The sequence below is a fragment of the Acanthopagrus latus genome, chromosome 16, assembly GCF_904848185.1.
Source record: "Acanthopagrus latus isolate v.2019 chromosome 16, fAcaLat1.1, whole genome shotgun sequence".
Taxonomy (NCBI): Eukaryota; Metazoa; Chordata; class Actinopteri; order Spariformes; family Sparidae; genus Acanthopagrus; species Acanthopagrus latus.
This window is the reverse complement of record NC_051054.1, coordinates 15,508,928-15,534,785: the sequence shown is the minus strand read 5'-3', so window position 1 is coordinate 15,534,785 and position 25,858 is coordinate 15,508,928. Positions and strand designations below refer to the sequence as shown.

The following is a 25,858-nucleotide window of genomic DNA, read 5'->3' as shown; positions in this document are numbered from 1 at the left end:
TTCCACATCTGGTCTGGGGTCAGCGGACATGGGGGGCATTGGAGAAAGTAGAGATAGAGGTAATAAGAAGCCGGAGTCTTGGAGGTCCTTCTCATCACATCGTTATCTGACATCTAAAAATCAGATACCTCTCCTGTCATCGGAGCGCAGTTTCTTCCCCACACCAACTGGCTGAAATTTAATAGGAGCAGCTTGGGTGAAGACTGGCTTCTTTAAACTTATCAATCCAAATATTCTGCTCAGAGGGTCAGGGTCTCACTGCAGGGAGCTAAAAGACACACGGATGACTTCAGATTTAAGTTCCAGCCCTGCCATGCTAGTAAATTAATCTGGGGCCAGTGTTAAGGGTACATATCCTAAACTTCTACAGATTGAAAACACAAACTGATGTCAAAAAGCAGACAAAGGATTTGTACGCCACACTGACAGCTGCCAGCAAATTTAACAAATGCACATGTTGAGATTTTAGCCAGGCATTGTCAGATAGCCATCACGAAGCAGATCATCATATATGCTAGACACAAACACATTCATCACTCCACTCAGGTGGTTGTGAGTGATTGAAGTTAAGAAATTACATTTTCTGAGATCTGTCTGTACAGTGTGCCGATCCTTTGCGAATGGCCTAATGGATTGGAGCCACAGATTCTCTCTGCAGACCCCCCTTAGTGTCTAGAGAACTTGAACATTACTTACAATGCCACGTTGTGTTAGATTTTCAGTTCTCTCACAGACAGACACTGAGGAGGAGACCTGTTGAACTGTCAGCTCTGTTTCTGTTCTTCTTGTCCAGAAAAGTGATATGACATGATTTATAAGCGTTCCCCACTGTCTGCATTCTCACCATGGATATTAAAATTTCAAAATAGGACGGCATCTTCCACACTGAGTGGAATTGCTCCCCATGCCCCTGACTCAATTCAAAGCCCTCCTTTGGGAAAGGATCTAGTTTCATCTGCAGACTGTTTCTTTGTTGAGACTTTACCCTTTGACATAATAAACTGTCAGAGTGAAAGATTGGGTAACTCCGCTGCAGTTGCAAATCTCAGTGAATCCATAAAGAGTCATCACGCCCAAATGAACCGAAGTAAAGATAATAAACAGGTGTTTTATATTAATTGTGGGCTGTGTGGTTTCAGAAACAGCGCTCAGCTCAGACACTGTACATGTAAATGCAGTGTTTAATGGGATCTGTAAATTGTCACTGAATCTGAATATGATTTCATGTGTGGCTGGCTTTATGGATTCCACAGAGTCTGATTTATGATTCATATCTCACCTCCCAGACTGTCCCGGACATGGAATCTCTATCTAACCATCTGCCGGACATAATGTTGGAGTCTCCGTTGTTATAACAGCATCGTTAATCACTGTGTCGTGATTCATGGTTTATTGCGTAGTTTAGCTTCCCATATTATTTAAAGTGAATCCATTGTAAAGGATTTAAATTTGAGCTTTCCATGCCTGCTTCTTCCATCTAGAGAGGTTATCACAGGCTTGTCACGACACAAACCAGATGCAGCAGATCAGCTATTCTGGGATTGTTTTTCCAGCCTGCAGGTTTGCCAATGCTTGAAAAGGTGCACTCTCACCTAAAATAGCCCACAAGGCTGGGAGAGATGTACTGTATGGGGCCATGCAGTCGGCATAATCAACCCTGGTCTGACCCCACTTTCTGAAAGGAGATAACAGGCCGGTCCTCTAGGTAGGAGACCACTGTGGCCCAAAAAGAGGAATTATTGGAATAATTATTGTTATTATTAGTTTTGACCTGATACTCAAAGCTGAATATACTAGAGACTGCCAGTGTGCCTCATAATATATGAAGTTTGTGCCATTTCTGATTTATTGTCTACATCTAAAGAACAGAAAACCAACAAACAGGCTGGTTTAAGATGGGTTGAAACATAAACCTTTGTTTTTTTCCAGTTTTCTCTCTGATTTGTCTGGTTTGATTGAGGTGTGGTCAGAATCTCAAGATGATTGTGTTTTGCGCCCAAATTATGCGTATCATGAGAAAGCTCAGCTGCGTAGAGTGGCTTGACCCTAACTGTCTATACGCTGGTTATACATCCTGACATGAAACAGACAGTCTAAACAATATTGGTTTCAAAAAAATCCCCTTTTGTGTGAGAACCGATGTCAAACCATGTAGCATATTTTCAGCAGCATCAGGTTGTACTGGGCGATGCAGTTAGAGTAGAAGGACACATCTCTTATTTGCCAAAACAATATTAGTTTTTTAGTTAGTACCTGACAAAAGAAATAAGTCGTAAGAGCCACTCTTTAGTGAGATGACAGGGTTTCTTGGTATTCTTTTTGACAGCAAATTTAGATTTTTTTGAGGGAGAGAAGTGGTACCAGATGTGATTGGGATACTTCACAGCTTGGCCTGTTTGCGCAGTGCAGACAAGATAATTTGTCTTCAATTACAGGCCCTTTCTTCTCACATCAGTCATGCAGCTGAACACTTGTTGAGTTTAACTTAATGCGATTCTTTACACTGAGAGATCAGAGTGGCCAAGGACTCTTGTCTGCAAGAAGGCTTTTTCCAGACAAAAAAAAAGTATGGTCATAATAATGAAAAAGGATGGGGTTTACATAGTACGCGTATGGTTTTCTGGCTAGAGTACACAAAATACCCATATTGGTTGGTGTTTGCTTTTCTAATACTGTTTTTATACTCTAAAGTTTTTCACCCTCAGTAGCTAAATAACTTGTGTTCTTAGATTTTCTCCGATATTAAAAAATCTTCTTTTCCCTTGTAAAGAAATTAGGCTTTGGATGTTGTGGCAGAAAGGTGAACAAAGCCCAGTATAAAGTCTGTGTAACTGAAAGGCTGCTTGTCCTGCTTATCTGGAATAAATAACCTCTATAGAAAAGGCCGACAAATTGCAGACACACCTCTGTTAGTCATTGAATGTCACCTCTTTGTGACAAAGGTGTGCCTCAGAACAAGTCCAGTTCACTGGAACCCACTGTATTTGTGTCTTAACATTGAATCCTGCTTGACATGCCTGTGTGTCTCTCCACCTTGAAATTATATTGTGCTTGTAGTTGGGTTGTATAATCCAAGGCTATAATTTCTCAAGAAACTGTCAGATGTACTTGACTGACAAGGCTTATTGCCTCCTCGTTGGCTGCCAACTGCCAAATGTTTGTCCATCATGGTGCGTTAAAAAAAAAATAAAAAAAAATCTCATATTAGCTCTCCTAAAATGTTAACACAGGCAGTTGTATCCACAAAACCACCAATCGTGCAACTTTTTGAAGGTTATTTTACTTTGCTTCATCAAAATACAAAACAGTACATTTTTCAATGCAAAAAAGGTTTCACAATAAGTTGTTGTCATGACATACACATAAGAAAAAGTGGCAGTGATATCCAGTTTAAAATTAGATATGCAGAAATAGATGCACAGTGCGGACATACCCACAAACACTGCTGTTTTTGTTTTGACATAACATAGTATTCTAAATCTATTGCTAGAAGCGAGATACTTGTGGTTCTCGCACTTTGCAGCGTGACCCATGGGGGAACTTAGGAATTCAACTGTTTCTCGTTTTGCCCCACAGCTCCTCCTGGCAACCTCCCAACTTAGGCACAGACTGAGGCTCTGTCCTGGCTCTCTCCTCTCCAGACCTGAGGAAAGTGCACCTCAATTGTCTGCACACTTCTCAGATTGACTATGCGTGCTCACATGTACATGCGTGCGTGTCTCCCCTGTACTTGTGTGCCAGTATATATGAGATGCAAGCACGTATTTTTCACGTGTCTTGGGGGTCTGTTTGTTCATAAGGTAGTGTTTAAACCCTCATCAGGACTTCTGCTGCAGTAATGGCTGTCTCTGTTCCTCCTCCCTCGACACCCCCTGCATATGTGGAAGTATCACGTTACCCTTTACCACTTTCCCTTCTCGTGTGCCACTCACCAGAGCATCAGACGTCTGATTTGCAGCTAAGAAAACAGCCCGCGCTGGCTTTTTTTTTTTTTTTTCTCCTGAGGTCTTGGACCTGTGGCCTGGCTTGGTCTGCAGCCCAAGCTGCCACTACTGGCTGGCCTTTATTGGAAGCAGAGCTAAGTGTTTGTTTTCACTGCATTGTTGAGAATGAGAGATGGGGGGTACCTTGGTCTACCTTTGAGTGGGGCCTCTGAGATGCGTGCGGAGGAAAAATTGCCCTCTGCACACAATAGATTGGCAAGCACGCCAAGAGCCAAGACATCGCAGCTCGAGGACCTTGGATTCCAGCCGCAGCTTTTCTTTTCTTAAACACAACACTCTTAAGTCTTACCAGCCGTCTACAGTGCTGTGCCGTGTGGTTTGGAGGATTACAATAGCAAAGGAGGGAAGTACAAGTAGGTAGAAATGTCCACCTTGGAGTTTGACATCAGACAGAAATCAATTATTTACCTGAACATCATATCCGCCTCTGCAAGGGGTGAATCTTAGGTGAACATTAACTTTGTGTACTTGTCCTTGCCCATTCAGAGTTAATATTTACTTATTAAAAAATGCCGTGGGCTGCACAATTTCTGGTGCTCTATAAGAAATAAGATCCTCCTCTAGAAATGTCTGGTTAAAAAAATGAACATTTTTATTTAAATACTGAAAAAAGACAGACATTTCCATTCTGTGTTTCGGTCTTTTCAGTGTAGTAGTTTACCAACATCAAAAGTTCTCTCCAAAGGTTGAATGCCCATACCTGTAACCAAGGGATCATAAAATCAGATAGCTTAAGTTTCTTTGTTCACTTGAGGATATTAGTATGTCTGTAAAGAAGAGATGAGTTGCACAGAACAGTTTGTGTTGGATCTCGTCTCCACAGTATCGCCCTCCTGGAACATTTGGCCACTGTCTTGTCTAGTTGTAGTTTTTGTCCATCACCTGGAGAACATCATCCAGGATTGAAGGGCCCAGGTCGAGGCTAAAGGAAAAGCCACTGTCCTCATCTTTTTGCGGTCCCGCAATTGTGTCACAGGCATCTGTATCCTTGTCTGAACTCAGGCTGCCCCATCCGGTTCTGTGAGTCTGACTGGAAGCAACACTATTCACTCTTTGGTACCCATCGCCATCCTCCTCCTTTTCCATCTCTTCATCTCCTCCATCGCTGTCCAGAAGTGGCATGGAGCTGCATTTTTTTCTCTTCTGGGATGCATTGTGCAGGTGGCTAGCGTTCCAGTCGGGGCTCTCTGAACCCTCTGCCTCATCCAGGTTCAGGCGTGGCGGCTTAGGTGGTGGCGAGCAGGCTAGGAAGAGATTCTGCTCACTCTGGGAGCTTTGTAGAAGCAGACCGTGGCCCATTTTTAAGAAGGAAAGGTCTCCGAAGCTGTCTGTATGGGCATCGTTTCCAATGTGTGAGATGTGGCGGAAATCAGCCAGTGGAAGGCTGATCATGTTGACAGACAGCACCTCCCTGCGCTTCCTGCTGGGCCAACGACCAGAGGAAGGCTTTCTGTACAGTGATGTTCTCAGTGGCATCCTGGCAGATCTTAAATAGAATTAAATCTTTCTGTATATCCTCAAGTGTCTTTGTATCCTGTCCTTTGATGATGAATCCTTAGGAAACGGAGAAGCTTAAAGGCATAATGTCACCTGCAAAAGAACAAAAGATATGAGAAATTCTAATTTAGCAAATGATCCCAATTTTCTTATGAAGGTAATCTTGCATCAGCACTGCATTATAAATCAGTTTGTTATCATTCCCTCTCTTCTCGCTAGAATATAGAGCAGGTCCATGCTGTGCTTGTCATGAAATTCAGCTCCAGATGTAAGTATTGGACTGCATCTGTCGGCTCCATGTGACTCGGCAGCCATTGTTTAGAGATTGCACCTGCTGCCCTCAATTTTGATTGAATGAAATTCAGCATTATTTGGCAGCTTGTTCCAACAATGCTTTGAAGCTTTCATTTCTAAATATTTGCTTTTCAAATCCCAGCTATTCCCATAAACGGAGGTGCGGTCTGCCGCCTATCCTCTCAAAGAAAGTCTATTAGCCTACATAAGACTTCCAGCAACAAAGGCAACAAAACGCAGATTACCAAATGGTTTTTACCGTAACTTCTGTCAGAAATCAAGATGATGATGAAGTTCACTTTGGAACACATGTTTAGGATTTTGTGCAAAATACAAATAGCTGGAAAGCAGTCCCTATATTTTGCTCTTGTGAATTTATGTAGTGTCTCTGGGGGAAGTTCATAAAATTCAATATTTTTGTTCCATAAATAACACCACACTGTCGGTATTATATTTCAAAATATTTGTTTTATTTTGTAATGTATTTTGGAGATTTTAGATTTTTATTATTTCCCTTCCACCAACAAAACTTAAAAGGGAAGATCTTAGTCAAAATGAAAACCACACTGTATCACTTAAAATGAACGTCAGACTTTTTCAAAAAAGAAAACTAATTTGTGTTCCGTGACCTGCAATCATTTTATTGAGTAAAACAGAGCTCGGTTCATCAACGCTGGCACGTTGATTAGATAATCAGCTCAGTGTCTGTGATTTAACGTTCTCCCGAACAGCTTTGCCCACATAATATCTGTGTTCGTGACTTGAAACACTCACTCTGTAAATTTGTAAGCCACTACAGCAAACAGGTTTTGTTGCCCTGTAAAGGTTTTACCGGCACTTTAGTAGCAGCGGGAGATTGGAGAGCATGGACACAACAGCATTCCTTTCCAAATATGTCAGTTTGGCCAAGGAGGAGTCCTAGGATCTCAGCCATGAGCATCATTTTAGGAAAGTCCTCATGGCCAAGTAAAAATTAAAGAAGCCCATTAAAACAGATTGGCCAAGAAACTTTCTTTAAATTATCTTTGTCGGTGCTGCCAGTAGTGAACCAGCTTTGAGACAGATTAGGAGTCGGTCTGATGAACTTTAACCACAAGTTAAAAGTAATTGATCTGCAGATTATTTTTCTCATGCAGTTGTTTGTTTAGTAGGTTATAAAACAATAGAAAAGATCAAGGTTGATTAGTTCATTCTTACCTGTTCTGCTGAGGAAACGCAGGATATTCGAATCCCACACATGCACACACGTCTCTGTCAGGAAACTAGGCAGCTTCTACCTGCACACCCTGAAAAACTCTTCCTTGACATGATCGGGCTTGTTCCGCAGTTGCAGAGGAGACTTCGTTGTACAGCCTTGAAAGAGAGACACAGTCGGTTGAAACTGTGTCACCTTTTCCATGGAATCGTAGCATGTAACTGTTAGCGTTTCTTACCTTTGTCTATGCTATTTCTTAGGTGAGTGCTGTCAGTCGCTCGTTGGACATTTGAGCCTTGGTTTTTTTGCTAATCCTTCCCAGTGTAAACCCCGTCTTGTATTGTAGAGCTCTCCAGGTGTGTTGCCAGGGTGAATGTCTTCTTCTGAGATAAGCCAGGTGAGGTCAGAGTACAAGAGCATTAAGGCATCCAGGTGGAGCCTCCAACCTTGTTTCCTTTTCCCAGTCTTTATTTGCAGTCGTCCCACTTTAGAACGGCTGCCAGCCATCAGATGATATCATCCTGGTTGTGGTGTGAGTCGACCTTTTAGTCATACGTGTTAAACTAACTCCTGCCGGTTGATTGGCTGCAGCCATTACCTGCGAGACAGTGGGTGCAAAGCAGGAGCCACTGATTTCATTCCTGTGTTATTGAGAAAGGCCGAAATGTGGATGAGCGGGCAGCAGGTTGTGTTTAAGAGTGTGTGTGTTTCATAGGATTCGTGCTCGCGTCTAAAAGGAAGTCATAGTCTGTGAGCAAACAGGTCAGTCACCAAGAGGAGGGGGGTCAACTGATCTCTAATCTCCATGTCATTGTCCCTCTGCTCTGCTGATTTCCTGATTTCCTGCTTACTGTTGGCTTGTCTAAAGCCCCGGAGTCCAGCCTACTCCACAGGCCCTTCTGCCTGACTGGAGGCCTATAGTGTCTCTATGTAATCAAAGCACACTATCGCACGCAGACATGTATGTACAGGCACGCCGGGTTGCACAAGGGAAATAGCTTGTTGCACTTCCAATTCTCACGCCTACAGCTTGTTGTCTTTGCCCTTGGAATGCTACAGCAACATAGTAATGAAAATTGTGTCAGACGGCAAACTTTTTCACTCTGTTTAATTTGTTTTGTGCTAAAACTGGCAGGATCTTTTGGTACTGAACTATTTAATCTTCTACAACCTGTGTTTCTGTGTTTTTATAAGGAATTCACAAAATTAAGCTCTAATCTGATAATGCCCGGCAGAGAAGGGGACACAGCCGTGGATCTCTTTGTCCAGAGTCTCAATGCCTCTCCCTGTTCACTGAACTTAAAAAATGCAGGGTGTGAAGGAAGTGGACAAACGGCACTGCTCCTCCAGTCCTTTCAAATTGATCCAATAAACAACAGGCATGCCGCCCGATCCTCTCATGTTCTCCTGCTCGGCTCTCCAGCGCCAGAAACCGTCTGGAAGACCAGACACAATTACTCACGCAAATGAAATTATCATAACATTTACTCAAGACTGAAACAGAACATTTCTGAACATTTCTCTTCTGAGAAAGCCCCTCCTCCTTCCACCTACAACCGCAAAGCTGCTTTCATGCTACGAGACAATCAGGGAGAATAGCTTGTGTTATCTGCGGTATTTGGGAATGACCTCACAAGACCTGCCGTCTGACCAAAGTTCGGCTCTCTCTGTTAGTTGTGCTGTCATGCTATGTAGCCTCTGGGCTGATGCGTTTAGCCCTAGCTGGATTTCTGTCTAAGCCTCTCTTCTAAGGCCTGACCATAGCGGGCAGTGTGGTTTGATGCTGCTATGCTGGGCCTGAAATCTGGGATGCTGCGTGTTTTTGTTGTTGCAGGATAAAAAGTGTTTCCAGATATTGCTTTGACTGGCGCTAGAAGCCCAAACTGAGGCTTTGTTGGATATTCTTCTGGCCCTTTGTTGTGTGTTCTCCAGCTTCCGCCGTATCAAGGCCCTTAGACAGCCAGCATTTAGACTAGATTTACAGCAAGGACTGTCTGATTCTTTTATATGAAAAACATTTTTCGATTATGAGAGACATAGGACACATTGTACTGCACTGGATAGCCAGAGTATGAAAAGCACAGGACTAGACAGTGAATTCCTTGCTTAAAATTGGGCCGCACTACTCTATCTGTATCTGTCACTGAAACAGTCTCTAGTAGCTTTTCAGGGCCCTTTGTGGTGAGTGCATCCAAATTTGAATTTGTCATCATCCTAACCATTGTCGTCACTGTTTGTCTCCAAAGTAATGACTCAGTGATGAGCGTTTTTGAAAGCGATCCAACAGAAATTTGGCAGTCTGGCTGCTCAGAGGAAGTGAGGACATGTGCATAACTGCCACATGACAGAGCTCTGACACCAGCCACAGTCCAGGTGTTATGTTATCTATACAGAGCGTAGACTCATTAACACATGGCAAAGCGTTCAGTAGCCTCTAATCAACTACATAAAGCCGCGTCAGGTCCGACCTAATAAGGAGATGAATAGGCTGGGTAATGAATAGAGGGATATAAGAGAAATGTCTGATGAGGTAACGTTTATTGATGCCAAATACTATAAGACTAGAAAACAGCTTAATTATTTAGATGTTATCTTGTAGAGAAATGTGTCATAGTGCTTGTTTTTTTGCATTCTAGGAACGTTCTATATTGTTAAACATTTTAAAATTGAGGACTTAACACAGAATCCAGCACCTTCTGTTTTTCTATCAGACACATTCGGATTTTTAAGAGGAATTCTAGCGGGCTACAGGCGTAAAATACATATCATGGAACTGCAGTATCCTGCCTTTGAACTTCTGCTCTCGTTCTTAACTGTCCAATGCAGGCGAAATTACCCCCTACATTACATACATCTTATATAATGGTAATTTTGTGCTATTACAGAGAGAAATCCTGTACTTATTCTGATCTCTTTCTTGCGCCAACAGACACGCTGAACTCTCCGTTTAGTTGAAGGTGAATTAAGTTCAAATGTAAAGTCCATGTGCATAACTCATACTATTTCTTTCCAGTAAATGTGGGCGGTAGTGTAGGCTAGGAATGTACTGCTGTGTCTCCTGGCACTGAATCATTTGTAATTATAGGATCATGGTTGGGATATTTAGATAACTTAGAAGACCGGAGATGTGAGGTAAACAGTGTCTTTGTTCTGCACATTAAATAGATAAGGAACTGTGTTGATATGGGAACATGTAGAGTATGTACTATATATGCACAGAGCCTTTATTTGATTTTTATTTTTTTCTCCCCTCATAACGCCTCGACTCTTTCTGACATCTCCGAGGTTCGGACAGCATTCTTACCAGTCCTGTGGCCCCTTTTTCTGTTTTAATGGGAAATCTGTTGCAATCAGAGGGCTTTTCCCAGAAGGCCAGGATGTGAAAGACATCATTTTTGCTTCTACAGCAATGTTTTGTTGGATATTATAGAGGCCAAAGCCCCACATCTCCCTATTCTAGGATCCCTGAGCTCATCCATCATAAAGAGAAATGCCAGGGCACCAGGAGTTCAGGTCTGCGCTGCCATTTCTCTTTTCACTGTTTATTTCCCTTACTTGAACAGTTTCCAAAGGCGCTCTCCATTTCCGTCAAAGAGTTTTCTGTTCTGTCCAATGCCATGACCACGTACCACCGCATGCATACACATCCATGCCGTACACACACTTACTTTCAGGGCACCTCACACCCACTGCTGCCTTTTGTTTTGGTTCACTTTACCTTTGAATGTTAATGGCTGACTCTGCAGTCCACACGCAACTACCACTAACTTCCTTCAGATAGTATGTTGCCTTCACATCTGATAATACGACAGATCTGCATTTTATTCTCTTTGTTTTATTAACAAGCTTTAGAAATCAGCTTTGTATGTCTGTCATTACTGAAAAAGATTTTGATTTTTTACTCCTATTTTTCTATTGCTGCTTCACTTCCTAGCATAGTTTCAAAGATGTCTGTCAATTCTGCAGCACGCATGTAAAATAATTGTCCCAATCAGTGAACTGTAAATGTATTCACTTGGACTAAATCTGCAGGTTTTTCAGGCACATGGCTCTTGCTGTCAAATAAAAGGAGGTTTTGTCTCGGGAGCTCCATTGAAAAACCAGATGTTCGCAGGACACGTGCATGTAAAGGGTTAAATGCAGGAAGTCGATTTGTGCCTTAATCTCTACGTAGTGTTTGTTTTTCACTAACAAAAACAGCATAATAGACCAGACCTTTTGGGTTTTATGTCTGCTGGCTCTCATAATGAATGATGATTATTCCTGTACCGTTTACAAAGCTTGAGTTTTGTCTGCGGAGGAATTTCACCTTGGCTGCAGCGTTGCATGTGCTGTACCCCTGTTTGTTTGAGTTAGCAGGAGCACACACATATGTACACACACACACACACACTGGCACACAAATGATCTCTAAATAAGTGTTCGCTTCTCATAAATCACCTACTCCATAGCTCAGTGACACACACAGACATATAGAAACACGCACTACGCCACCACACGCGCTCCAGATAAATAGTTCCTTGATTAACTTCACCAGAGTGCATTAGAGGCAGAAATGTTATTCTGGACCACAGAGTTGGACATTTCATTTCTTCTCTTGGCAGCAAATATCTGTTCTTGGCTCAGCGACCATGTAGTTAAGAGATATCTAAGGCTGATGGTGTTAATGAGTAATCCACTTATCAAATGCTAAACGGTTACCCCGCCGGCTGCGAGGTTAAGACACACAAAACATGAAAATCAACTGCTTTAAAAGTTACTATAATGTAAATTCTGCATTAGAATACTTTTATCAGCCAACAGGCATCGTTAAAACAGATGTTGTGTGAGAGTTGTGGACATTAAGCTTTTTACTGTCCACTAAAAGACTTTTATTATTTTTTTTTTCTGCTACTTTCCTCTTTTATCAGGTTTATGCACAAGCATGTGTTTGTTACCTCCACCAAGGAGGTTACATTTTCCTCCATGTCCGTTTGTTTAGTCGGTCGGTTGGTTGGTTGGTCAGCAGGATTTCACTGAAAACTACTGAACAGTTTTTCCACCACACTTGGATGGAGGATGGCTTTTGGCCCAGAATAGACCACAATCACTGTGCAGATTCGGATAAAGAGACGGATCCAGGAATTAAAAAAAAAAAAAAAGTTCTCCTTTACATCACGAGATGGGAAGCTTCCACGACACAATAGAGATTATAATTCCATCTCCATTATTCTGTTTCACTACTAGTTGCTCACAGATCCTTCTGGTATGTAGAATTTTTCTTTTTTTTGCTCCTAACTCGTGCTGCTACTTTTTGTGTTGTTGTGTGTGTCCACACACTTTTTTTAGAGGAAGAAATCCCTTCTTTTGCTTGTGATAATTGGCTAGAAAAAAAGGCCTTGCTGTCTCGTGTCATAGCCGCCACAGTCCACGCGCTTACTTATTTTTCTCACATAGCCGCTCACTCATGCTCACATACTCACACACAAGCACACATAAAGGAGTGGTGTAATGCGCAGCTGATCCGACAACTTGTGCTGGGAGAACACAGTGGCCACCTGCGCTGCGAGATGCCTCCTGCTGTGTGTGGGATGGAGTGTGCGTGCGTGCGTGTGTGTGTTTTACACCGCGTGACTCACAGCATTGGTGGTACTCATGATGTCATTGCTGGCCTGGGGTCAGACTCGGGTGTGCTGCTTTGGAGGCCCCAGCCTGATGTCACGTAGCTAATCCTCCGGCTTGTTTGTGTGTCTGTGTGTGTGTTTTACTACCATCCTACCTCTGCAGTGGCCTTGTTTCCTCATCCTCTTGGCTTCTTACGGGGGCCTTATTGTTTGTGTTCTGTGGTTTCCTACGCACCCTGGGCCCCTGCATTACTGCAACACACACGCACTCACAGGCATGAATACATACACACACAAGTGTTTAGTTACAGAGTGATGCACTGGCTAAACATGTACATTGGAAGTTAACACCCGAGGCAAGGAAACATCCCTCATCCTGAGAAGAAATGCGTCATGCTGCCCATAAAGCACCTGTTAACGCTCAGAATTCCCCTACATCATTAGCCCGGTACAGTCCACCCGTGACCACGCTGGGCAGAGAGCAGGTCAGACTGATTCTGACATATTTCTTAGGTGCACTTTGGTGTCGCGGCCAGTAGAGGGCAGGGCAGAGCGGAGATGCCTATGCTGAGAAAGAGGGAGAATTTCCAGCAGCATGCTTGTATACTTGCTTGTGTTTTGTTTAATTTGAAGATGCGAGAGTTGTTTATTTACCTAATCGCGTTCGCGTGATATTTCAGAGTTACGTGTCAGACGAGGGCTTGAGCTCACATTACTGGAATGATAATAGCAGCTTTCCTGAATCCAGAGGCGGGGTGGCGGAGCAGGATGGAGGGGGGGCTAACTTCCCCTCACCGACCCTATCCTCTCTTCTTCCTCCATATTTACCCTCTTTCTCTCAGCACATGGATGCTGGAGTCCCCGTGATATTTTCCAGATGCTCAATGCGAGCGCATTGACAAAAACCTACCTCTCCTCCTCCAGTCGCCCTTGCTTGCTCTCTCCCAGTCCTTCATGTGCACACACACACTCACTCACTCTCTCCTGCAGCTCACCGTCTTGTTAAAGAGACACTTCCTTGGCCCAGCAGACTTCCTGGATATAATCCTGTGAAACCATGGCTAACTCTCTCCCCATCTAAATAGGGCAAGGGTCTCTGTATGTACATTATATACCTACATGTCTGCACATATAAGCATCATCCTAGGTGCATATCTTATGTCTCTTGTTTCTTTAGAGTTTCTGTTCTTGTGTGGTGTGTGTGTGTGTGTTGCCGGCCCGTGTGTGTGTGGCATTTGTGACCGCACAGATCGCGACCTGAGTGTGTGTAAGTAGTCCTGGCCTGTGTTCCACCCTGCTTGATTAGCCATTAGCCACTGGCTGCCCTCTCTCTGATTCCTCCCACAGTAAGAGTACCTCTTGCCGTCATCAGCCAAGCCCAAGTGCTTCAAAGAAATCACTTATACAAACACACACACACACACACACACACACACACACACACACAAACACACACACACACACACACACACACACACACACACACACACACAGAGTGTGTGACTGCCAGGTTTAATCCCAGTCCTCCATTTGGGGTTTGATGACCACAGTCGGCAGAATTACCCTGTCACAGTTGCTCCGTGGTCTGCTGTCTCATACATGTTCGGCCTGTCGTCATGCTGATGGCAACTGAGATGAGAGCGTCCGTCCGAGTCCACCTCTCCTCCTTTGTGCACCCACAGGCCCGGTTGTGAAAGCAAACACACAGCGGACGGAGTCTATGGTGTCATTCGCTCCGTGCTCTGCCCCAAGTCGCTGCTGTCATGATTTCAAATATAGACATGCTTGACTTCCCTGTGACTCCCTGCCAGCATAATGACTCGCTAGACATGTTCCTTAAACATCGATTAAAAGGGCCATTCCGCTGGTTTTACACGTCAAGCTCAGTTTACTCGTCAGCCGAATACAGCCGGTAATGATGTCATCAAGGTTATCTTGGATTTGGCTCGGGGCCACAAATGTCAAACAGAAAATCTGCTTACAAAGGACTGAAGATACTAATAAGGAGCTGAGATGTTTACCAGGCTTGGTATTGTTGGTTGACCCATTGTTAGGACTAAACTTAGTATATTTCTGCCTCTTAGATTTTGACAATTATTCTTAAATCTTTTTGTTTGGAAATCAGGAAAAATAAGCAATTCTGGGGCTCATACTCACCTTACTTACCTAGAAAGTACAGATTGGGACTAAAGATTATTATAACATGTACTTTCAGATGATGTGCAGTCTTCCACATTATAATAATGTCTGTGTTATTTGGTTTGACACTGTGTGCTCGTCTCTTTCCTGTAGAGTGCCCTGACGAATGAGCGCGACTACGAGAGCGTGGTGATGATGAAGATGAGGCAGGCTGCGGAGCGACAGAAACTCATAGAACAAATGCAGAGAGAAGATGAAGAGGATGCTGCCCACTCATAGCACAGCAGGAGCCAGCTCGGTACCAGCCTGCAACTATTAAATCAATACCTGTTTCAGGCTTTAGTTTCATAAAGCCTCTCAAGTGTTTTCTTATTTTTTTGTATGCATGAAACTATAAGGCAAAATAAATCTTTTTAATGACTACAGTTCTTTCGAGTCTGTGGTTTTAATCAGTGTGTTGTGTGTTTTCCTTTTGCTGAGAATGAAGGATGATTGAGGGAGAAACAGAGTAGAGAAGACGTGAGGGCTCCCGCTGGATTCAGTGTTTCAGCTGTGTGGTCCCTGAGGTAGGAATCCTTATGCTCAGGCTGCAGGGATGAATCAGTACTGCACACCACCATGATATTCTGATAACTTATGACAGACTGATATGTGAATTGAAAAAATGAAATCAGAATGTATTAAATAACATTGTTGCATTGTCATTTTTCTGTTGATTTTGGGGCTAAAAGGAAAACAAGTGCAATACATTTTAACACAACACTCAGTTTATCAAGAATATTGCATCCTTTAAATCTCGGGTGAGTATTTGATATTTTTTTCACTGTGTTGTAAAAGAGCCAGACGAGATTTGCCGTGCAACACCACACATAATCAAAAGGGTTTAATGATGAAATTTGCATTTGTCAGACCTTGTCTGGTGAGCTGCAACAAGTCATTACCTCATTTTTTGTAGCCCACTCGGAGTAATGTAATGTAGCTGTTCCCTTCTGTTGCCTGCATTCATAATTAGTCACTCTGAAATGAGTTTGAGTGTTTGTAGCAATCCAAACCACAGACCGTGCAAAGTGACTACGTGGAAATCATTTCTCCCTCATGTTGAAATAGAAATTAGGCCGAACAGAAATGCACGGGAGACTTTTATGGGAATTTTTTTGCGGCCTTTTGTAATTTAAAAGTGAACACGCTGCTGGTTTAGATGGAATCTGGGTCTTCTGGACTGCTTTGTCTATCATCTCAAGGGGTCCTAAAATAAATCTGCGAGGTTAGAGGATGATTGAAGGGAGAATAAAGAAAGAAATTCCAAAAATGGTAGGACACTCCACAGGTGAACACATTCATTGGTGACAGGTGACAGTATCATGATTGGGTATTGGAAACACTGGAAAGGGGATTGGAAACACTTCCTAAAATCTTTGTTGGTACTTCATCGGCAAATGATTGCATTTCGCTTTATTTACACAGTTTCTGCAGTTGGGAGGTATTGATCAGCGATATCTAATAGAAAAAAGACCATTTGTCAACTAAAAAGCATTTTTTCTTTTCAACCTGGGGAAACTTTTAATTTTCTTGGTGTGAGCTAGATCAGTCTGTCATGTCAGTCTGCTCATGAGGAAGCTGGAGCCAGGAGCAGATTAGTTTATCCTAGCTTAATGACTGGAAAAATGGGGGGAACGGATAGATTTGCTTTGTCCAAAGAGACGAAAAAAATTTAAAACACCTTTAGATCTCACTGCTAATGACCATATTTTATCATGTTTGTTTACACTCGGAACTGCTGTCTTGTGGTGGAAACTGCTCGTTGGTTTATGTTAGCAGACTCCATTTCTAAACTAATGCCGGCTACTGCTGCTCTCTGTTAGTGGAGCAGAGAGAGGCGCTGAGACGAGGCACCGGAGAAACGTGCGTAAGGTCACATCGTCTGGACTAATGCGGAGAGCCACAGTCCGGCAGCACTCAGACATTAAACAAATCAGGCTTGTTCAGGCAACTAGGAGAGTCATTTTTCACTTTAATTTACATTCTGCTCGCATGTGGCCAATCAGTAACTGATTAATACATGTTAATTGATGCAAATTGTTACACAGATTCCTTTTAATCTGAATGAAACCCAAACATATAAACAGCACATTACGGGTGTTTACAGAGAGTTAGGTGGTGAACTACTTTCTGGCAGGGAGAGGTGACTTTCTGGAGCCTTGTTGTCACTGCTAGGTTCTCAGGCAACTAGCGAGGACTCCGTCCAGAAAGTTGTCTGGCACATAACCTCCTGTTTAACCGCCTCTGGCTCCGGCTTCAAATTGAGTGGACAGACGACCAAGTACTACCAGTCTTCCCATCTCACTTTTAGCAAGTAAGCAAATTGTTTTATTTTCTTTGAAAATGAAAGAACTGTTGGTTTAATCACCAACTGAAAGGCTTTAATTTATTCCCCCTCCTTTGTGCATAGTATTGCAAGCCAAGTTTTTGCAGCAATGGGTGGTGCTTGTTTTGGGGGCAACCTACCCACCTCAGTGTTTCCATTTCAAACGTGGACCGTGTCAGAAAAGGCCTTGGACCAGCTTAAAATGAAGAACATGCCACTTGCTTCACAAAAAAAAACAGTCTGTGTTCTCTCCTTTGATACTGACCTCGACGTGTTGCTCAAAGTTGAGCTGTTTTTGTCATGAGCTGTTTAACAATAGGCTTATGTAACAGATACCTAGAAGATGCTCTGAGTTGCTTATTTATGCTCTCTGAACACGCTACCACTTCGTGACCCACATTGAGTCAGACATTACAGTGCCAAACTGTTGCGGTGACAGTGAGTTTTGCAACGAGGTCCTCAGCTTGTGGAACATCTATCCATCCAAATAGTCTTATTTTCCTGTCCCTTGGGGGACTATGGCGTAATGGTGTGTCTGTATTTGTGGGCCTGTGCGGTGGCGCTGCTTTCTCCTGTCATTGTATTATTTAGGAGCCACATTGCAGCGCTGCAGCACATAACCCAGTCATCCATCTCTCGGCGAGTCAGCGGTGCCTCGCCGTGGCTCTGTTACACAATGTCCAGCTGTGGAAGTGGTGCGGTGCGGTGGGAGACATCTGCTCCTCTCCTCCTGCAAAATCCCCTCATCACATGGTTTTGTTTATGTGTAGCCTTTTTCACATCCCGGCAATGCGAAAAAAAAGAGCCCAGGAACACACAAACCCTGTCCAAATGACAACAGAGGAAATACAATTACAGGAAACACATTCACCACCAACCCTGCCCTGAGCCCACAGTGGCTTGCACTGCATGCGAAACCGGATGGGAGGATGAGCCTGATGAATGATCCCTCCTATCAGAGATTAGGCCTACAGCAGAGCCTCGAACGCTTCATCATCCCCTTTTTCTTACATTGACCCAAGTCAGACTTCGTCCTCTTGGTGTGTGCAAACACGTTCTTGGAATCTCCAGAGCTGGGAAGCACCAGCATTTTCTGATCATCAACGCGGAGGTGGAAGCTAAGTCATGTGTGAGGCAGCAGGACTGGTACGAGTTTGGCTCGGAGCTGGCTGGCAGAGTTTCTGGTTTGCGGGTTAGTGATCCGGGCTGGCCCCAGACATGCGCTGGCAGACCCGGGGCTGTAATGAAACCACCCAGTGTTTTCTGGCTCTCACAGGCAGACTCTTGCACTCTGCGTGCCCGCAGTACAAGTGCCTCATCTTTGGGAATGCAGCATCGTTGCAAGGTGCCGCCGAGCTGCGAGGGCTCTGTCACAGTCATGTTTTATGTGATGTTGTTTAATGTCTGTTTTATGGATTATTATGAAAAGACTCTATACTGTTCATGTGTTCCATTTAGTCTGTGGTTAATCTGATAACGATTTTAAATGGTTTTCTTTAATTAATAAGTACACTGGCACACCACATCATTACATCATTTAATCATGAGCATATGATACACTTACAAAAACATCCTTTCACAGTGCTCCAAGTACAAATCTGTCAAGCATACCGTTTCATTTACTTGGGTGAGGCCTTTTGCATGAACTGAATTTACAACCATTCCTTTAGTCCTATTGCCAAATGACATATAAACAGTACAAATGGCCCTCACTCCTTACACTTGGTCCCCACTTGTAAACAGCAAACAATATGGGAAAAGGGTCCAGTATAATCTTTGGAATGTAGTTCAATCTTCCCCTGATATTGGTAACCTGTCACTTACTGAAGGTAATCTGAAACCTTACCTCTGGGATAATCTCAGACTTGATTTATCCTTGACAAAGGGCTGATTTAGCAGCTGTCAGTGTGTTGAATGTAAGCAGTGAAGCAGATTATAAAAAAAGTTGGCCAAGTTCTTCATCACAATTAAGTCGTCATTTTTTAATTTTAGGCATTTTACAATTCTGCAAACCACGGATACGTTCAAATTTGTAATCATATCAACATTTCAAAAACACTCGTCGAATCGTGCTCACATTACATTTATATTAGGTATTCAGAGGGGATCCTGACAGCCGGGACATTTTCCAGCAATGTTTTAGTAACAAAACTTGATACTATTTTAAGAGAGGTGGGGAAAAATAAAGCCAAAAAACACGTTTTCCTTACCCTAGCCAAGTGGTTTCTGTGCCCAAACCAAGGCCGGCCATTGGTGCGTTTTCGATACATACAATTGAAAATTGAACACAAAGAAATGTAAACTTTCAACACATCTATGTTGTGCAGAAACATACATTGCCAACATTTCTTTTTCAGGTATTTTGGTACAGTCAACACTCTGATCACTCCGTCTCCTTGTGGAGGCACCACACCAGCGTCTGTCCCACCCCCGTCATCGTCAGCACGCGGAAGCCGATCTTCTCCAGCTTGTCCAACACCAGGCGAGGTGGGTCGTCCACATGGTACTCAGAGCTAAATGTGCATAAAAACAAAGTAAATTCACTTTCCACAGATGTGGGATTTCTCTGTCTTTCAGTAAACTTTGCTGGGAAAGTAGAATGCTGTTAATTGTTCTGGTGCTTGTTCACTTCCTTCCACACCTTGGTTCATTTCCCAGCAGCATCTGAATCAGATTGCCAATGACAACACTTCCCTGATCTGTATTCCATCAGCTCGAATGGTTTATTCTAAAATCTGCAGAGCAGCAGCCCTCCTCAGCCATGTGACCTGATCTCAGCTCTGTCGTCAATATATACATGCTTTTCTGCCAGAAATGAAAGAACCACCAGCGTTAAGTGCCTAAATATGGAAATATTGCCCGGTGCAAGCACATTTACAGCACACCTGGGAGTCGATTCGGCGTGTGTGAGGACAGTTTACACATAACAGTTGACTACTTGATCATATCAGGATAGAAGTTCTTCATCCTGTGGAGGGACTTTAAAGGTACAGTATCCTGTGGAGTTTTTTTGTTTACATTTGCTGTTTCTCAACAAAACACACTGTGTGTGTCTGTGAGACCCATTAAAGGGGTTACATTTATTCCCTTCCTCATAAAACCTTTTGAAGAGACAGTTTCTGGAATAATTTAAAATGAACATTGTTAACAAAATGTGCATGTTCCCAGTCTCTTCTGCCTTTGCTGTGATTAGCTTAGCTCAGACCCCTCTTAAAAACATTGTTTCACAGCTCTATGGTGAAAACTTCACAGCATGTACCTTTAAAGGGTGACATCTCAAATTGTCCACACTAAAGTGTGTCTTTTGTGGGTCCAGAGGAAGCTTCATGTAATCTAATTAATTGCATCCAGTGAGGTCACTCAGTGGCTAAAATGCATTGTGGGTAATGGGGATTAAAGGGCTGTTATTTGTGGTTCTGCTGTACATATTTTGATCATTTGATTTTAAACTGTCCATAATGAGTCCAACAGTGGTATAGGAGGGCAATATTTAAACCTGGTGCCACATTATCCACAATGCAATAACATAGTGATATCATTGGAGGTAAAAAAAGTATTTCTGGAGCCCCAAAAATAATCTTTATTCCTTTCTCACATATACACATACACACCGCAGTCCTGCCTTTAATTCTGTCACTTTGTAACATAACACTATGTCACCATGTCACACATTTGCACAATTTATTCCTGGAGGCACATACAAATCGATGATGGGTCAGGCACGAGTGAGCTGACCAATCAGAGGAGACTGGTTATGGGGAAGGTGGGCCTTGAAGAAACAGGAGCTACAGTGCTGCAGCACTGAACAGTAAGAAAAGTGATGTGTGTGTTGAGCACTAAAGCATGTAGACCTATTCTAGTAGCAACCCCTGATAAAGTTATGAAAATGAACATAATATGCCTCCTCAAATGTGTAAAATTGGTGGGGTTACCCTTCAAGTCTTGGTGTAATTGTGGGTGATGCCATTTGGTTTTAGTAGAGCTACACCTACACTACACCTCTCACTTCACCTTTTGTCTTGCTCAGGCTTGACTAGTTACCTGCCCAGGTTTACTAACAGCTGACTTTCAATACTCACAAATTGTTTCCCAGCATGGTTGTTTTCCTTGCTCCCAGGTAATTCATCACAGCTGGATCAGAATATTCATCTCCCACATTTGTTGGGCCGTTCTCCTGTAAGAAGTAATTAAGCACATTAACTCAACGGCTGATGGTTTGCCTAAGAGTAACTGAGAAATGATTGCTTTGCCCCTCACAGCATCTTGTCTGCGGCTACACCTGCAGCCCTCTGGCAGGTGCGGATCATAATCTCCTAATAACTGAACAGCCTAAAAATAGATCACCCGCTACCTCTGAGGCTGAGGAATTATGCTGCTCGAGTCGTGCAGACAACAGAGTGAACAAGCGCAGGCCGACGACTGGGCAACATGTGTTTTCAATTTAGGGCACCATGACAAAAAAAAAAGAAAGAAAAAGAAAAAAAGACAACAACACAAGCATAAGCACGATGCTCCTCTCGCAGCCTGTTTGTTGTCTTCCACGCATGCACAATATTACAGGCCAATGCATAACTTTAACCCGCCACCTTCACTGATAGGTAACATGCGCTGCGTCGCTCTGCCAAATCAATAAATCCCCCTGAACGTCCGACTCGAGCGCGCCTCCCCTGAGCGAGTCACTCGCAGGCGCGGGATACACACCAGGCGGATCTGCGTGCTGATGAACATGTAAGGCATCCCTGCTCCCTGGCGACGGACCGCTGTATTCCTCTGGGAATGACCGTGGAGGTTTGCGCACAGACGCGACGGTCCCCTCTCCAGCTCGCGCCGCTGCTGACAGCTCTGTGCGGAATGCGGAAACACCCACCGCGACGGACCAATCACAGCCGCCGCCTCAGCATCTGCTCGGTGCAAGAGAGTCTTGCTCAACTCACCGATGTGATCAGTAGCTTGTTGACATGAGAAATGTTGGCCAGTGTGCAGAGGAAGATTTTGTTTCTCTGTTTTTTTCTTTCTTTCCTCTTCTTTTTTTTTTTTTTTTCGCAGAAATTCAGTTTAATTGAATTCTCAGAACGGAAGCCCCTCGTAAATACTGATCATTTTGTGGTGGATATTTGGTGTTTCACATGCATGGATGTTAAGTAATTTGTTAAGACTCATAAGGCTTGAGTTTACAAAGTGACCAACAGCTGTGGCTCAATGCATTGAGCATTTTTTTTTTCTTCTGCGCGCTGCAAAGTAACACACATCTTTGAAGTGCTGCAGCATTTGTTTACACAGATCCACTTAACGCTAAAAACAAAAAAAAAAGGGGCATATTTGTGTGCATGCATGTATTACATTGAACCCACGCTGTCTGGAACGCTAATTTCCTCCTCAGAGATTTATTAATTTCCTCCTGAGCTCAAACAATAATAAATTTGGATCAGTCTGGTGACTCAGAGGGAAATGAAAGACACGGACCAGAGGCAAGCAACAATGGCGGGCCCATCTGATAAAATCAGCAATATGAATGTAATGTCCCACTGATGCAGGAGGAGCCCGGCGGGTATTCAGTTAGGCCCTTTGCATGTCAAGCTCAGCAGGGAGGATCGTTTAAAGCCTGGTGGCAGCTTGGTATTGTGGTGGTAGACATGAAACTGAGCTCACAGTAAGTGTTGAACATAAATCCTGGACAGTGTTTTATTTCCTCTTTGTTGAGATATTATCGCATATTGTTGCTCCATGTCACACAGCTCTGCATTGTGAGGCTGCATGGATTGTTAGCTGTCATTTGTCGGCCATGACACTGTCATTAAGAGACCTGAGGCCTGTAATATAGAGTATGACCCCTTCACTCAGAGGGACCAGGTGCTCGGTGAGAATGGCTGAGTAGATTGCCACCTACTGGCTTCCGAGATCATTGTCATCCAGTTGGTGTTGCTTGTCTCTTTGATTTTTTGCTTCACATCGGTCAAAAACTTTCACCTGCTGCTCAGTACAATCAATGAAGGCCGTCACATTGCTTTCTACTTTGGAAATTTGCCACTTGTTGAATGACCGTTCAGTGTTTTGGCTTTCGGTGTGCGATGAACACGCCTTCATAAATAACTTGTGGTGTGAATAAAAGGAAGGGGGTGTTCCTGAGAAAATGTCTCCATTCTGATGTTTTATCTGTCCCCATTAACCTGAGACCTTCTTCAGGAAAGAAAACAGGAAAGCAGCAGAGCTGTCGCTGAGGCCCCCAAAACAAACCAGCGAACCACCCCTCTTGCCAAAAGAACACTCTCTCCAAACATGTTCCACTTCCTGGACTCCCGTGGCGTCTTCCTGCGCCGGCTCATCTGCTGCTGGTTATTGGAGCGCGGGGTCACCTCTTCTGTGACCTGTGGTGACAGTGGAGCTCGTCCCCGGTGGCTCCACAGGAAGCAGTTTGAGCTTTTGATGAGGCCTTTGCCTTCACCTTCTCGGCTAAAGTGTGAGGGCCTGTTGCAGGAACTCCCCCGTTAGACGAACTAGGCCTACTAGTGTCGTGTAAAGAATCTCCTGCAACTGAAACTACCACATGAGCCACTACTCTGAAAGTCATATGCAGAGCCTTTAAAGGTCCAGTGTGTAAGATTTAGGATGTAAATATGATATTTATTATTTTGTTTTTATAAGTGTGGAATCAGCTGAATTTAAGAAACCAAAATGCTTCCGTTACCTTAGAATGAGTCCTTTATATCCACTATATCTGCTGTCTGGGGCTGCCATGTTTCTATAGTAGCCCAAAACAGACAATCCAAACACTGTCTCTACAGAGGGCCATTCATGTTTTTAGTGGCCACCACAGAGGAGGGTGAGGCGAGGGGTATTTTGTTGGTTGCGATGCACAACCTAGACCGCTAGATTTTGCCAAATGCTATAAACTAGAACTTATCTAAAACCTTTTAAAATAAGAAGCAGTATTTCCTGCAAATACTGCAAAATTCTTCATGTATTATCATTTAATTATTATAAAGAAAGCACTAAGTAGAGCTGATCCTGCAACAGGTTTAGGTTTTAGAACATAAAATATCCTTCCCCTTCCTCACATACCCCACAAAATACTGTTTAAAGCGAAAAAAACAAAGAAAGAATCCCAGTTTACATAGAAATCCTGATCTCAAGTACCATGAGAAGGCAGAGTTAAACACCTCGTTGTTTTCTGCTCTTGTTTTGCCTTTTTCTTCTGCAGTGTTGCATTATTCCAGTTGTTCAGTCATTACGTGGGGATAGCGACCAGGTAAAACTATGCCTCTTCCAGTTTTGGTTACAAAATTGCAGGTGTGCTTCCCTTATGCCTTAATATGACCTTAATTTTCCAGGAAAACTCAAGCCCGGTGGCAGACCAAGTAGCATAGTAACGGCAAGACTTATAGGGGACCAATCTATGGACAGTTGATGTAGCCATTTTTTCTACAGCCATTACAATGTCCAATAAGTATTTACTTCAAGATGATGATTAAAATTAAAGAACTGTCTATTGCAAATTAGAAGAACCAAACTTTGTGTCTCACACATCGCACGCACAAAATCAAGCTTTCTGTGATAAATACGTTTGACGGATTTACTTACTGCGAATGTGTGTGGGTGAAGCCCTGCGCCAGATCGCCGCACTGCTAAAGCAATCACTTTAAATCACTGAGCGGGGACTGAATAGGAATGAATTACACAGCAGCGGCCAGTGAGTGTGTGTATATGATGATTTACTGTAGGTGTATGTTGGAGTGATATTCAGACATTCAGCGGAGAGATTTAAACTGTGGGAGAGCAGAGACAACGGGCAGCCCTCTGACAGATTGGGTGTTAGGGTTACACTCTGTATAGGTTTACATCTGCCTAATTGTGATGAAACGCTGTATCGCCGTGCCACGTATTCCTCCTGGAGACGTTTATACTTGTGCACTTATTCCTGCATGTGCCTGTGCGGCGTAGTTCCCCTCCTCCGATGAGCTTCACGGTTCCTCCTCTGCAAGGAGATACATCACTGACTTCCTTTCCTTTGCTGCTTTCCAGATTACACCCAGCAGCTTACACAAAGTGTCTCCAAGCTGCGGAGACGTTACCCAGCAGCCTTTGTGGGGTTAAATTCCCTCCCTCCTCAGTCTCCTCTTCTTACCTTACCTCACCTCACTTCTCCTCGCCGCGCTCACTGATAGATGATACCGCTGCCTTGAGGAATTACACAAGCCATTGTAGCCGTGCGTATGTCGCTGTGAAAACATTTCAAGCGCTGTCACCGGGTCAACATTTTGTTGAGAAACGCCAGGATGCGGTTTCCGTGGTTGCGCATACTTGAAGGGTTTGTTTAGGGAGACTTTCTCTCAGTGATTAAGAATAATGTCATCAGAGATTTGGAACGACACGTTCTTACACACTGAGTCTTCTCTCTCATCACCTCGATTCGGAGCCGGATTCTGTGCAAGGAGCATGTTCCCTATGGGTAACCACAAATGGGAGCAATTGGGCTATTAGTAACAGGAAACAACATGATGCGTAATAAACACAGAGGAACAGAGATGTGATTTAAGAGGGCTTGAATGTAGCAGCTATATAGTCTTGTTCGTTGGTCTGCATTCCTAATTCTTGTCTGTGTTGCAGAGTGAGTTTGTCCACAGTCGTGTGCATTGAGTAAGACTCATTATTACTACTTGGATACAGTAAAGCTGACTATAGATGTTCCTGTTAGACAGAGAAATAAAGAAAAATTTTGCTCTTTGCTTGATGTGAATTTTCTGGGACAGCTAGTTCGACACAC

At 43.4% G+C, this 25,858-nt stretch overlaps 3 protein-coding genes across 3 annotated transcripts in view; 1 reads left to right on the top strand and 2 right to left on the bottom strand.

The window, feature by feature from the left end:
* The window catches only part of dnajc17 (DnaJ (Hsp40) homolog, subfamily C, member 17), a 32,653-nt gene extending 17,493 nt beyond the window's left edge, over positions 1 to 15,160 (top strand). Inside the window, exon 11 of the mRNA XM_037072063.1 lies at positions 14,886 to 15,160. Within this exon, the coding sequence (XP_036927958.1) occupies positions 14,886 to 15,011 (126 nt within the window). The 3' untranslated portion in view covers positions 15,012 to 15,160. The remainder of the gene's footprint in view (positions 1 to 14,885) is intronic.
* LOC119004820 (cdc42 effector protein 3) lies at positions 3,270 to 7,668 on the bottom strand. The gene is made up of 3 exons (XM_037072065.1): positions 7,229 to 7,668; positions 6,993 to 7,148; positions 3,270 to 5,594 (listed from the first exon to the last, which is right to left on the bottom strand). The coding sequence occupies exon 3, from the start codon at positions 5,478 to 5,480 to the stop codon at positions 4,863 to 4,865; it is 618 nt and encodes a 205-aa protein (XP_036927960.1). The 5' UTR covers positions 5,481 to 5,594; positions 6,993 to 7,148; positions 7,229 to 7,668; the 3' UTR covers positions 3,270 to 4,862.
* A 3,457-nt stretch (positions 15,161 to 18,617) lies between the features above and the next one.
* Positions 18,618 to 22,016, bottom strand: gchfr (GTP cyclohydrolase I feedback regulator). The gene is made up of 3 exons (XM_037072813.1): positions 21,799 to 22,016; positions 21,177 to 21,271; positions 18,618 to 19,610 (listed from the first exon to the last, which is right to left on the bottom strand). The coding sequence occupies exons 1-3, from the start codon at positions 21,832 to 21,834 to the stop codon at positions 19,481 to 19,483; spliced, it is 261 nt and encodes an 86-aa protein (XP_036928708.1). The 5' UTR covers positions 21,835 to 22,016; the 3' UTR covers positions 18,618 to 19,480.
* Between the last annotated feature and the right edge of the window lie 3,842 nt (positions 22,017 to 25,858).

Bases quoted from the DNA above. Each gene is read 5' to 3' on its own strand.
- LOC119004820 (XM_037072065.1), bottom strand. From the start codon at position 5,480: ATGCCACTGAGAACATCACTGTACAGAAAGCCTTCCTCTGGTCGTTGG.
- gchfr (XM_037072813.1), bottom strand. From the start codon at position 21,834: ATGCCTTACATGTTCATCAGCACGCAGATCCGCCTG. The intron at 21,272-21,798 runs GTGTGTATCCCG...TACTTCTTACAG, and splicing joins TCAGCACGCAGATCCGCCTG to GAGAACGGCCCAACAAATGT. The intron at 19,611-21,176 runs GTGAGTATTGAA...ATGCACATTTAG, and splicing joins ACCATGCTGGGAAACAATTT to CTCTGAGTACCATGTGGACG.